This window comes from Bufo gargarizans, chromosome 3 (genome assembly GCF_014858855.1).
Source record: "Bufo gargarizans isolate SCDJY-AF-19 chromosome 3, ASM1485885v1, whole genome shotgun sequence".
Taxonomy (NCBI): Eukaryota; Metazoa; Chordata; class Amphibia; order Anura; family Bufonidae; genus Bufo; species Bufo gargarizans.
In genome coordinates this window covers 502,270,389-502,284,506 of record NC_058082.1, presented here as the reverse complement: position 1 = coordinate 502,284,506, position 14,118 = coordinate 502,270,389, and the positions used below count along the sequence as shown (strand labels likewise).

General features: G+C 43.9%; 1 protein-coding gene across 1 annotated transcript; it reads left to right on the top strand.

Moving 5' to 3' along the window:
* Nucleotides 1-1,385: 1,385 nt before the first annotated feature.
* On the top strand, nt 1,386-5,929 carry SEBOX (SEBOX homeobox). The gene is made up of 3 exons (XM_044285779.1): nt 1,386-1,575; nt 3,257-3,450; nt 5,429-5,929. The coding sequence occupies exons 1-3, from the start codon at nt 1,494-1,496 to the stop codon at nt 5,927-5,929; spliced, it is 777 nt and encodes a 258-aa protein (XP_044141714.1). The 5' UTR covers nt 1,386-1,493.
* Nucleotides 5,930-14,118: the final 8,189 nt, after the last annotated feature.

The window sequence follows — 14,118 nt, the reverse complement described above, 5'->3', positions numbered from 1 at the left end:
TGTTCTAGTATATATTTGATCCTTTGGTCCTTGTAGAATTTGAACATATGCTTTGTATAGGTATGATTTACAGATCTAGAGAGATGATATATAGATATATCATAGGTACAACATATACAAGATAGATAGATATAGATAGATAATTAGATAAATCAGATAGGCTTTAGGCCAGAACTACACACAGATGTTTTTAGTGAGATTATCTCATTTTAACTTTTAACCCCTTAATGCAAAATGGCGTAACTGTTATGTCATTTGCGCATAAGGAATGTATGAAGTGGATGGCTGCCAGTTTTGGGATTCGAGATAACTTCGATCCTGGTTATTTAACCCCTCAGATGGCGCGGTCCGATTACAGCATCTGAGGGGTGAGATGAAGAGTCCTCCAATCAGAGCCTCCGTGGCAAAATTGCGGGGCTCCAAACATAACGGCCCCTTAAGCCGTGCCTGGGGTATGGCTTAACAAGAAGCCTGTGAAAATCCAGTAAACTGCGTTAATATTCTACTGCAGTCCATGCCGCAACTGACACAAAATATATTATTGAAAAATATAAAAAACTAAAATATGACAAATTCTAAATAACCCCTCTCCCAATTTTACATATGAAAATAAAAATAATAAAAAAGTAATTGGTGTTAATGTCAGAATTATTAAAATATAAAAATGTATCATGCGCAGTCAATGCCAGCAAAAAATCGACAATTTGCTGTTTTTCGCTCACTGCACCCCACCCCCAAAGGAAATTGAATACAGTTATCAAAAACTCGTATGTACCCCAAAACGGTCCCAATAAAAACCACAGGTCATCCAGCAAAAAAACAAGCTCTAAAACTGCCGGATGAGACTATAAAACATCATGTAAATTTTTATTTTTTTAGGTAGTAAAACATAAAAACTATATAAATTTGGCATTGCCATAATCATACTGACCAGTATATCATTTTTAGTGCATAGTGAATGGAGTAAAAAAAAAATATAAAATGCAAAATTAAAAAAATCCATTTTTTTTTTCAGTTTCACTCCACAAAGATTTTTTTTCTCTTTTTCCAATAAAAGATATGGTAAATTAAATGGGGCCACAAAAATTAAACCCTCTGGCTATGTTAATGGCAATTTGAAAAAGGTATAGAACTTGAGAAGATGAGGAGGAAAAAATGAAAACATAAAAACGACAATTGAGAGTCGCAGCCCAAACTCCATGAAAATCATTTCGGAGGGAATTTCCTAATGAGCTACAAGCGCTGGACATAGATCGGACCGAGCCCTCGGTGTGTGGACGGGTACGCCCTGGTCTCCCGGTGTGCCCTGTGGGGGCAGCCCCCTTCCTGTGTGAGGAAGTCCCCTCCAGGACGTGGATTGTAGGTGATGGCAGTGCGGGTGTCAGTCTGCTGGGATCAAAGGGGAGCGAGTCAGCGGGGGGCGAGGCGGGGTCCGGGGGTCGTCCTCAGCTATAAGACTCAGGTCCAGGGCGGACACCGGCCATCACCGCGCCATGGAGAAGATACTGAGGGCAGCCTTCTGCCCCAACACCGGGCTGCCAGTGTGGGGCTGCCAGGACACCGTGCCAGCTCCAGGTATGTGAGAGCCGAGGGCTGCCAGCTCAGCAGGGCACCGCCGCCACCCTGCCGCGGGATAATAGAGATGGTGATATATAAGAATAGATATGAGAGAGAGAGATATCATAGATAGATTAATAATTAATAGAGAGATGATAGTTACTGATTGATAATTAGATAGATAAATAGATTGATATTGATAGGAGATAGATAATAGATTAGAACTATACTCCTATTATTATATTCATACACTTATTCCTTGCCATATTTATTTTCTTTACTATAACTATTTCTATATGATTATATATATATAATTAATGATTATTGCAAATAAATAGTATTTTTTTTTTCCATTTTACCTCATTAAGGCTACTTTCACACAAGCGTTTGGTGCAGATCCGTCATGGATCTGCACAGACGGATCCGTTTAGATAATACAACCGTCTGCATCCGTTCAGAATAGATCCGTTTGTATTATCTGTAACATAGCCAAGACGGATCCGTCTTGAACACCATTGAAAGTCAATGGGGGACGGATCAGTTTTCTGCTGTGCCAGATTGTATCATAGAAAACGGATCCGTCCCTGTTGACTTACATTGTGTGCCAGGACGGATCCGTTTGGCTCAGTTTCGTCAGACGGACACCAGAACGTTGCAAGCAGCATTTTGTTGTCCACCTCCAAAATGAAATGTAGATGGAACGGAGACAAACTGATGCATTCTGAGCAGATCCTTTTCCATTCAGAATGCATTAGGGCAAAACGGATCCGTTTTGGACCGCTTGTCAGAGCCCTGAATGGATCTCACAAATGGAAAGCCAAAACACGAGTGTGAAAGTAGCCTAAGGCTGCTTGTAGTTGAGCCCACAAGCTCATCCGTGTTCAGACACAAAAACTGGCTTTTTTAATTTACTTAGACCACACGTGGACAGTGATGGCCAGTTCGCAGTGTTGGCCGACGAACACATGCGATCTGCCATCTTTATTCCCAAGCCCGGCGATGCAGAGGTAAGTCCTTACCTGTGCCTGCGCTGCGAGCTGCTCTGAAACACATGCGGTCACCGGGAGCAGGCAGTTCCGCGAACAGCCCGATGAAGGTTGTTCTCGGAACTGCCTGCTCCCGGTGACCGCATGTGTTTCAGAGCGGTTCGCGGCGCAGGCACAGGTAAGGACTTACTTCTGCAACGCCGGGCTTGGGAATAAAGATGGCAGATCGCATGTGTTTGTCGGCGAACACTGCGAACTGGCCATCACTGCACGTGGATGGTGTCCGTGTGCTGTCTGTCTTTCTCATGGACCCATACCCATGGCAAGAAAACCAGACCTAAACAGAGCCTGCTGGGATTTTCTCTGCATGGGCTGATGGTCCGTGCAGAAAATGTGATATGTCAACTGACCCATTGGGGAGGGAGGGGGGTGATTTACTACAGACTGGCATTTCACACACCAGCCTTAGGGTTCATGCACACAACTGCTGTTTATATCCGCATCCAATCCACATTTTTTGACCGATGCAGACCCATTCACTTCAATGGCGCCGTATGTCCGTTCCATGGCATCTGCAGAATATAGAATATTCCTAATTCTTGTCCGCATTACGGACAAGGATAGGACTGTTCTATTATGGGCCGGAAGGCATATATGTTTTTAAGATCTCTTATCGTAGAAAACGAAATCCTCACAGTGGTTCTCATTTTCAGGAACAGAATCTAAACCAAAGGAAACAGGTTCCCCTGTGAACGGGACACCCAACCAGAGAAAGCGGAAGAGGACATTGTACAGTAAGTGGCAGCAGGTGGAGCTAGAGAGCGTCTTTCAGGTTATCCCTTATCCTGACATCAGTACGAGGGAGCACCTAGCCAAGGTCATCAGACTGCCCGAGTCTAAAGTGCAGGTACGTCGGGGGATCATAGTCAATGGGAGGTACAATAAATGCAAATATAACTTAGGTCATTTGCATTGGGTTTCTCTGTGCTACAAAATGATGCATTTCAGAAAAATATATATGAAAATGTAGGCGTCTGTATTTCCACCTTGTAATTTACATTTGTTTTTTTTTTTGGTGATGGTTGCACCATCAGTTTCACTGACTTTACCAATGGCAGAACTAAACATATCCCCATTTTCACCCAGGCAGCCCCTCTGATATGAGCCTGGAGCATGAAATTGCCCGAATCGCGCAGAAGAAAAGGCATATTTTATTTTTAGATCTGTTGATGTAGTGAGATATCTGTGGGTAAAGCTAGGCAGAGGCTTACGCCTAACAGTGAGCCTGGTGATGTCACCGACACTAATGAGTGGGCATTAGCGCTGCCCTAGCCTGTAAAATAGCTAAAGCAGCGCTAAAGCCGGCCTGTCAGTGCCGATGACGTCACCGAACACACTGCTAGGCAGTGTGAAAATATAAGCAAATAGCCCTTGCCCTGCGCGATTCAGGGAAAGCAGGGGGGGGGGGGGGCTGCCTGGAATGAGGATATGTCCGGGTTCAGCTCTGAACCCGAACATAGTAGCAGGAGAGGGGAATAAGTTGCTGTCAGTTACCACTGGCAACTGCTTATCTTCTGCAGTTACAAAGGATCGGCCATGTTGAAATTCAACAAGTTTGATCCTTCTTTCCTACGACATGCCATTGGGAAAGTTGGGAGACCCCCATATACATTAGTCATCCAGGCTCGACTGACACAATCTAGCCAATCCTGTATATTGTCAGGTTAAACTTCTGTCTGTTCTGTTATCGGCATATGGTGGACACTGACGGATATCACTGACTATAATTGGGTCAGTTGGGTTTCTGTTATGGGTTTTGACATTCTGCCAGACAGAATAACGCCGAGTGCAGTAGTGGTTTTTGTCCTTTTTTTTTGCGATGAAGCTCTCTGCTGGAATCTCCACCACAGATCTGAACCTAACCTTAAAGTGGTATTCCAGCTCTGTGATACCTTCAGGAGTTGGACCTCCATCAAGCTGAAATTGATCACCTATCCCGGCACCCCTGTCGATTAGCTGTTTGAAGGGGCTGCGGCACTAGTGCGAGGGCTGCGTTTTTTCAGTGTTTACTTTCATGTTGTCTACATCGTAGTGCAGTGTGATCCCACATAACATTGGCGGATCATCCGCCACTTCTAAATGTAAGACATCATTCTAGCCGTCCCATCCCCACCACGCCCACTTTTTTAGATCTGGCACGAACGGGGAGAAGACGCAGATTATGGTGCAAAGAACCTTATTTAGGCGTATTTCTTTTTGATAAATTACCACCTAAATGTATATAGAGAGCCACTCCTAAGGACTCATGTAGACGACCGTATCTGTTTTGCAGCCCGCAAATCGTGGATCTGCCAGACATGGATATCAGCCGTTTGCAAGCCACCATTTTTAACAAACTCCTCTAGAAACATCCTATCCTTGTCCGTAAAACGGACAAGAATAGGATATGTTCTATCTTTTTTTGTGAGGCTGCTGACCTGACATACAGATGCGGACAGGACACAATGTGCTGTCCGCATTTTTTGCGGCCCTATTGAAATAAATGGGTCTGCATCCGATCCCTGGATGCGGAACAAAACTATGGTCGTGTGCATGAGCCCTAAAGTATAGACTTTTTATGGGGCATCGCATACTATGTTTCTATTCCATAGATATTTGTTTCACAGGTTCATACTGGGCTTGGTTCTGTTGCAGATTACATCATATTCGGCAGGGAATTAGCACTGCAAAGGACACCACATGAACCACATGGGCCCTAATATAGATCAATAAGGGTCTATCAGGTGCTGGTGGTATCCGCTGTATGAGCTTTGTGGTTTGAACATGAACATATGAAATGTATTCCTTAGAAAGCAATACAATATTTATTTATTCTTGACCCACAGGTTTGGTTCCAGAACCGCAGAGCCAGGAAAAACAAGAGTGGCAAGTCAAACAAGTATCTCTACAGGAGAGGATCTTCACTTCAAGCTCATCACCTCTACTCGAGTTCAGCATCTTCCTCTCAGGGCTGTAGTCAAAGAGACGCCCTAATGCCCATGCCCTTACCTCATGGACATCCTGGTCAGCATGTATCTTCTTTGCAACAAACTAGATACCCATCATTTCCACAGATGTCTCGTCCAGTCTCTGAGCAGTTTTCTTATCCACAAACCTACAGGCAGCAGGACGTGCAGTGGCAGAACGTCACCTCCAGTCCAGACTATGGTTACAACGCTCCATTGTATGAAACCCAACGGGTTGAGGCATTTACAATTCCCTCACAAGGATCATATTGGGAGATGTTTCCTCACACAGTGAATGAAAATGGGTCACAGACATCACTAGGATATCTATCTGATGTCATATACAATGCCGCCATTATTACTAACCTGGGAGATCTCTAGACTGCACTTTATGTACCTATGATACATATAGACACTTATGGTAGAGAAGAAATTCTCTATCTTTGAAGACTTGCTCTTCCTGGACAAGTCATATGATGAGATGTAGACACATTTGTAAGAGGACATGGTTAACGACGAACAGAGGTGTGAATAGCCAGAAATGTTGTGGAACGAAGACCATCTATTTGTATATAAATGGGCAAAAAAGAAAAAAAAAAAGAAAAGAAAATAGTTTGAAAAAAATAAACATTTTACTGTCATTTACTTGGTTGATGGGTTTTGTGCAAAAAATAAACTAGAAGGCTGGGGCTATAAAAAAAAAGATATACTGTAGACTGTGCGTTGTGCTTAGGGAGTTATTTCCCAATCCACTGTAGATTGCATAAGTGTGTCATGTCAGATGGGCCAGTTACTAGGAAAAGACTTTTAAACGCACCAGTGTTGTCCATGGTGTGTGACCAGTATTGAGGTGGCCCCATCTAAGTAAATGTGGGCCACTCTGTGCGTCCTTGGTCCTTCTGATTCCTCTGTCTTTCCTCCCCCCTCTCCTTCTTGATTGACATATGTCAGATGCATAGTACCATTAAATTCAGCTGAGCTAGCCCTACAGACATGGTGGGGACTGTTTCATGAGGGGAATATTTGAAGTCAGTTTTGCTTGAGTCTGCTTTGATGTACTTTATGCCACATTTATCAAATGTCTCATGTTTGATGAATTTGTCTTATCCTTAAACCTAACACATTTGTATAGAAAAGCTCCTCCAGTTTTCCTACTCCACCCTCCTCCTGGAGTGAGATTGACTTTTAAAAAAAAATCTCAGGGATAAATCTGGACTCAAACTCGTTAACATATCTAACCACACCAACTTTTCAAAACGTGAGTAAACGGTGTAAAATGATAAGGCACACAATGTTTGCTTGAGTGCAAAAAGTTGCTGAAAGCCCTATTTTGCTACTTTTTGAAGCCACAATTATGGAAAGCACGGATGAGAAATCAGGGCATTGTGCCTGGTTTATTTGTGAATTTCATTGTGACAGACCCCCTTCAACACCTGGAATACTTTTGGTGCTACTATGAAAAATCTATAAAAATCAGGTAAGGTATGTGTTACTTCCATAATATAGACAATCAAATATGGGGGAAATACCCCTTTCTGTAGCAGTCCCAACTCATGAAGCTCCAAGTAGGTTTGAGAACATTAGATCACCCCTATGTGGTAATGGTTATGGTAACTGGTCCCCCAAAAACAACTGGGTATTCATTAATTACATTATACTGGCATTTTTTGCTGCCATTTTTTTCTTGGCACGTAATATGAAAGAGTCACGATTGGCCCTAAATGCAAGGAACAGTTAAGAAGTAACAACAACTGTCTCTTTATGGTTTAACGGGGTATTCCGGTATGTAAAAGTTAATCCCCTATCCACAGGGGATGACTATCAGATCAGTGGGACCCCCCCCCCCCCCCCCATGCTCCACTGAAATGACTGGAGCGGCCGATCGCACATGGCGCGATCTCACCAATCTCATAGTTATTCCTTATCCTCTGGGTAAGGGATAACTTTTACCTACCGGAATACCCCTTTAAAGGGGTTGCCGACCCCTGAAAAATCCGGGCCCCTCACACACAATATACTTACCTCGCTCCCCGACACCCACGTCGCTTCTGAAGGCCGCACAGCCGCCACTGCATCTCCCCGTCGCGCGGATGGGGAGGGGGACAGCGAATAACAGGCGTTGACGGTCCCTAACGTCAACGGCGATGCTAGGAAGGCTCGTTCCCGTGACGGCCTGCGAGGTAAGAAAATTGTGTGTGAAGGGCCTGGGCACATGGGGCAGCATTACAGGAGTCGAGTAACCCGTTGAATAACCCCTTTATAGACTATTTGCCCCCAAATAAAATAAAAATCAACTAAAAGGTATTTTACTTGCCCCTTCTAATGCTCTGCTGTTTCTAAGATATCTGTTTAGAAATCAGGGTGACTACCTATGGTAGCAGTTATAACTTCTGAAGCAGTGTTCCTCAACTCCAGTCCTCAGGGCCCAGCTGCCGATCATGATTTGAGAATATTTCCCCAGAATTAATGCATTGACACTAATTGTATTACTTGCTAAATACTAAGAGTTAAAGAAGAAAGAAGAGGGAGCGCTGTCTGTATCGGTGGAAGAAGGAGAAAGATAAGTATATTAATTTGTTATATTCTTTATTGGTCAATGACATTTCTGGGCTGTACTGGCCCCTCCTCAGATTATAACCACGTTCAGTTCTTGGTTATAATCTGGGGAAGGGGCCAGTACAGCCCAGAAACACATCATTGACCAATAAAGATAGAATATACCAAATGACTATACCTAAAGGGCATCTGTCAGCAGATTTGTCCCTATAAAACTGGCTGACCTGTTACATGTGCGCTTGGCAGCTGAAGGCATCTGTGTTGGTCCCATGTTCATATGTGTCCCGCATTACTGAGAAAAATGATGTTTTAATATATGCAAATGAGCCTCTAGGAGCCACGGGGGTGTGTCTGTTACACCTAGAGGTTCTGCTCTTTCTACAATGACATTGCCCCTGTTGCTCCTACAGGCTCATTCACATATATTAAAAAATCTTTTTTTCAGCAATGCGGGCACATATGAACATAGGACCAACCCAGATGTCTTCAGCACCAAGCAACAGTTTCATAGGCACAAATCTGCTGACAGATGCCCTATAACTCTCTCCTTCTTCTACCCATACAGACAGCGCTCACTCTTCTTTACCTGCTCGGCCAGTTACCGGACCATGACAACGCGAGCAGCAGCTGTGGTGGAATCATTTAATGCCTTTCAGAGTGTTGTGCCTCTAAGTGCAACCAGTCCAGGTTAGCACCCAAGCTGTGACACCTATCTCCTAAATCCAGCGGTACTCCCTATGCTTCTTTTATTCTTTCTATACTGCTCAATACTACAGAAATCCTGAAGACAAGACCAACATGTGGGCCCTGAGGACTGGAGTTGAGGAACACAGTTCTAAAGGTTTGTCATCCATCATTTACAGATCACTGAATCACAATCTGACAAGAGTGTTTAGCCATAGAGGTGGGGCTTTGAGGAGTGAGGGGCCCAGTTTCAGTTGTTCGCATCCCCTTTGTCATTGAGCTGTGAAAACCAGTTAACGGTGTTCTCCAGGATTTTCATATTTATGGCCTATTCTCTCATTAATATGAGATTGGTAGTGGTCAAACTCCCAGCACCCCCACCAATCTTGAGGAACCCGCGGCACTCACCGGAGCTCTGGTGAGTGCTGAGGTCTCCTCATGGTTTGAATAGCGCCAGTGCTTGATATTGTAGCTCAGCCCCATTCACTTGAATAGGGCTGAGTTGCGCCTAGACCATGTGACCAATAAACGTTGCGTCACATGACCTAAGAAGAAGCCTAAGCATTCACAGAGCACCACTACCTCTTACTACAGCTATAGGTGGGGGTAAAAGGAGTCGGACCCCACTGATCAGATATTGATGACCTATCCTGAGGACAAGCCATCAATATCAAAATCCCAGAGAATCCCTTTAAGCATATCCCTCTTCAGAACAGTATTATCCTGGATGGGAAAACCCAGCAATTTGATGAGGAATCTAGCTTGATGTTTGCTATGGGGACTGCACTCAATAAGGGAGAATTCACATGATCATATCCGTGTGGCAGAGCAGCAGATTACAGAACATGTCGTATTCTTGTCTGTCTAGTACTTTTTCAATGGGGCCTGCGAAAAGTGCGGGATGCACATGGACCGGATCTGCGATTTGCAGATTACAAAACGGATACGGTCGTGTAAATGCACCCTAAGTAGACAGATTTGCACAAGTCTACATTATTTCTACCAAGGTTATCAAAGTCACATGATGTTTGATACATTTTGTGCATCTTTAGGGTACTTTCACACTAGCGTTTTCTTTTCCGGCATAGAGTTTCGTCACAAGGGCTCTATACCGGAAAAGAACTGATCAGGCATATCCCCATGCATTCTGAATAGAGAGTAATCCGTTCAGGATGCATCAGGATGTCTTCAGTTCAGTCGTTTTGACTGATCAGGCAAAAGAGAAAACCGTAGCATGCTACGGTTTTATCTCCAGCGAAAAAAACTGAAGACTTGCCTGAATGCCGGATCCGTAATTTTTTCCATAGGAATGTATTAGAGCCGGATCCGGCATTCAAAATACCGGAATGTCGGATCCGTCCTTCCGGTCTGTGCATGCGCAGACCTTCAAAAATGAGAAAAAAAATACCGGATCCGTTTTGCCAGATGACACCGGAAAAACTGATCCGGTATTGCAATGGCGACAATTATTTGACTTCCTTAAAAAGTCAAATGATAATTCTGGCTTAAATCAACTCGACAGGTTAATCACTTTTATTTACTCACAACCTTTTTACAGCCAGAGTGGTGTAAAAATGCAAATTGTTGCCAAATTTGTTTGTAAATAAACCCAAAAGTTCACAAGACCCTATTTTTGTGACTCTCTGATGCCAGAATTCTGGACTACAAGGCTTGAGAAATTCTCCTGTAAGTGAAATGTACAAGTCTACACTTCTATAAATCATATCCAGCAGATTCGTTCAGACTATTGTTTTACCATTACAGCTTTCAAAGAACAAATATGCAGTAATATTTAGGTCTGAAATCCCCTAATCTTAACACTGTAAATCAAGGTTTGCTGCCTTATCTTCCGCTGTCAGACTATTTATTAGACCTTTATATTGTGTATTACATTGGTTATAGGCAATCTTCCTTTGTGCTATCTATCAGCTTATCTCTTACTTTAATTTTCGATAGTATTATATTTCAGTTGATTCTTGAAGAACTTTGCAATAAACATGCTATGAGCCACAATCCGGCAATGCTAGTGAATATCACAATCATCTGTAATACCAACTAATCTTCATGAACATTACTTTAATCCAGCCCCTAATTTCCAGATGATTGTGAGAGATGGGGCTGTGGATTTACGGACATTACCTAATCCCACCATAACTTTATAGAGCCAGGTTAGAGCTGTATGTACCGCAAATAAAATATTAAGTGTCTTTTAGAAGGGGCTTAGCAGATATCAAAACATTAATCGACAATGTTAAACTCTCGCAGTCTGTCTCATGTGTGGGGTTTAGCTGCAATTTCACCGGCTCAAGGCAGGAGGTAAGACTTCACATCTATGGTATCTGAGCAAGTGAGGACACCACAAGAACATTACATTTACGGTGACATTCATCTATGATTAACACTGTCCTGTAGATACTGGGGGAGAGTCACTGGAAATATTGCTCATGGATAGTCCATGGGGAGTCTTCATATTAGCAGCCATTTGTAGTTACACAGATGACTGCACAATTCCCAGTTGTCCTAGTGATACCAGTCAACCCAGTCAATGGCTCTTGATTCCCGTCGTCCTGGTTGACATAATATAAAGGCCCCTGCACACAGCTCAATTTAGCAGACAATTGTCAGGAAAGAAGTGTTCCTTCCCAACAATCTCCTGCTCGTCAATCTCCTCCACAGTATAGGAAGGAGTGATCACTAATGCCATTGCTGGTGCCCATACAGAATCATTAATTGTTTGGTGACAGCATGATCTGCTGCTGGCGAAGGATGACTTAGGTGACCACTCCAATGATCTTATTACCCGATGAACAAGCTTTATGCTCGTTCCCAGGATAATTTTGGCTATTTTCACACTCGTGTTTGGTGCGGATCTGTCATGTGCACAGATTATCATCCGTTCAGATAATACAACCGTCTGCATCCGTTCAGAACGGATCCATTTGTATTATCTTTAACATAGCCAAGACGGATCAGTCTTGAACACCATTGAAAGTCAATGGAGGACGGATCCGTTTTCTATTGTGCCATATTGTGAAAACTGATCCGTCCCCATTGACTTACATTGTGTGTCAGAACGGATACGTTTGGCTCAGTTTCGTCAAACGGACACCAAAACGCTTCAAGCAGCGTTTTGGTGTCCACCTCTAAAGCGGAATGGAGACGGTATAGAGGCAAACTGTTGCATTCTGAGCGGATCCTTATCCATTTTGGACCGCTTGTGAGAGCCATGAATGGATCTCACAAACGGAAAACAACATTGCTTACCGGTAATCGTTTTTCTCGATACCCATGACAGCACCCTATACGACTCAGGACCTCCCATCTGGACAGGAAACCTGAGAAGATAAAATGAACTCACCCCCACCAAGCACCAGTGGAAGAAATAAATTGTTTTCCGGAGAGAGAAGTAGTACATATGTACAAGAACATTCATCTTATATATATCCATATTTCCTCATATAGACATTATATATATAAATATATATATGTACAGTACAGACCAAAAGTTTGGACACACCTTCTCATTCAAAGAGTTTTCTTTATTTTCATGACTATGAAAATTGTAGACTCACACTGAAAGCATCAAAACTATGAATTAACACATGTGGAATTATATACATAACAAAAAAGTGTGAAACAACTGAAAATATGTCATATTCTAGGTTCTTCAAAGTAGCCACCTTTTGCTTTGATTACTGCTTTGCACACTCTTGGCATTCTCTTGATGAGCTTCAAGAGGTAGTCACCTGAAATGGTTTTCACTTCACAGGTGTGCCCTGTCAGGTTTAATAAGTGGGATTTCTTGCCTTATAAATAGGGTTGGGACCATCAGTTGCATTGTGGAGAAGTCAGGTGGATATACAGCTGATAGTCCTACTGAATAGACTGTTAGAATTAGTATTATGGCAAGAAAAAAGCAGCTAAGTAAAGAAAAACGAGTGGCCATCATTACTTAAAGAAATGAAGGTCAGTCAGTGTGAAAAATTGGGAAAAATTTGAAAGTGTCCCCAAGTGCAGTCACAAAAACCATCAAGTGCTACAAAGAAACTGGCTCACATGCGGACCGCCCCAGGAAAGGAAGACCAAGAGTCACCTCTGCTGCGGAGGATAAGTTCACCCGAGTCACCAGCCTCAGAAATCGCAGGTTAACAGCAGCTCAGATTAGAGACCAGGTCAATGCCACACAGAGTTCTAGCAGCAGACACATCTCTAGAACAATTGTTAAGAGGAGACTGTGTGAATCAGGCCTTCATGGTAGAATATCTGCTAGGAAACCACTGCTAAGGACAGTGTCACGACCCTTGGTCATGGTCGTGACTCCTTGGGTGCCGCATGCTGTTGCCCGCGGTTTTCCGTTGTCAACCGCAGCTGGGAGCACTTCGTTGTTGCCTCAGGTGCGGTTGCCACGGACAATAGGCATGCGTGTGGTTGCCCTTGACAACGTGTTTTTATGTGCACTCCCTTTGTCGTTTTGTGGTGCACGAGGTTATGTGTTGTGTGCACGGTGTATTATGGTTTGTGTGCACTTCCCTTTTTATGTGTGTTTTCCCTTCTGTGGTGTAGGAAGGGTTAACTCCCTTCCCAGTGTGTCTGTGAGTCACTGGGTGTGTCTGACCGTGGGTGTGGCCACCTGGCCTATAAAGCCTCAGTCCCTGGCTTGGTTCAGTAGGTTGCTCTCAGCCATGCTGGCTGGAGCAGCCTCCTGTCTCCTCCATCTGCTTGGTGGGGACCATCCTTCTGTTCATACTGTCACGGCTGGCGGTGGGGGAAACCCCCAGCCGTGCGGTGCCAGGAGATGATAGGGTTACCCCTTGGCCGGAACCACAGAGTTAGGGAGCACGTCACCTCCTATTGCGTCCCTAACGCTGACCCTGTCTCCTGTCAGAGCCGACCTTGGTGGTAGGAGGGCTCATACGCCGGAACCTAAAAGTCCCTACGAGCCCTCAAGTCGGCCCTGAACTAGGGGACAGAGTCAGACGCCCTACTCCTCCTAGGCACGGAGGAGCAGGAGTCTCAACGGCCAAGCAACACAGGGGGAACATCAACAGACATATGGAAATGACAGGTAAGTGAGACTAGTCCTGCACTTACCTGCCACAGACACACAAACCTGGAACCCATGAACAAGTGCTGATGTCCACAGCAACATAAAGGACACAGCACACACCAGACATCAAACGGGAACCCAGGAAACCATATGCTGCACCAACAAAGAGACCACACAAACATCTTCTGAACACCAAACATGAATATAACTAACGAAGATTTATGAACAGAAGGATGGTCCCCACCAAGCAGATGGAGGAGACAGGAGGCTGCTCCAGCCAGCA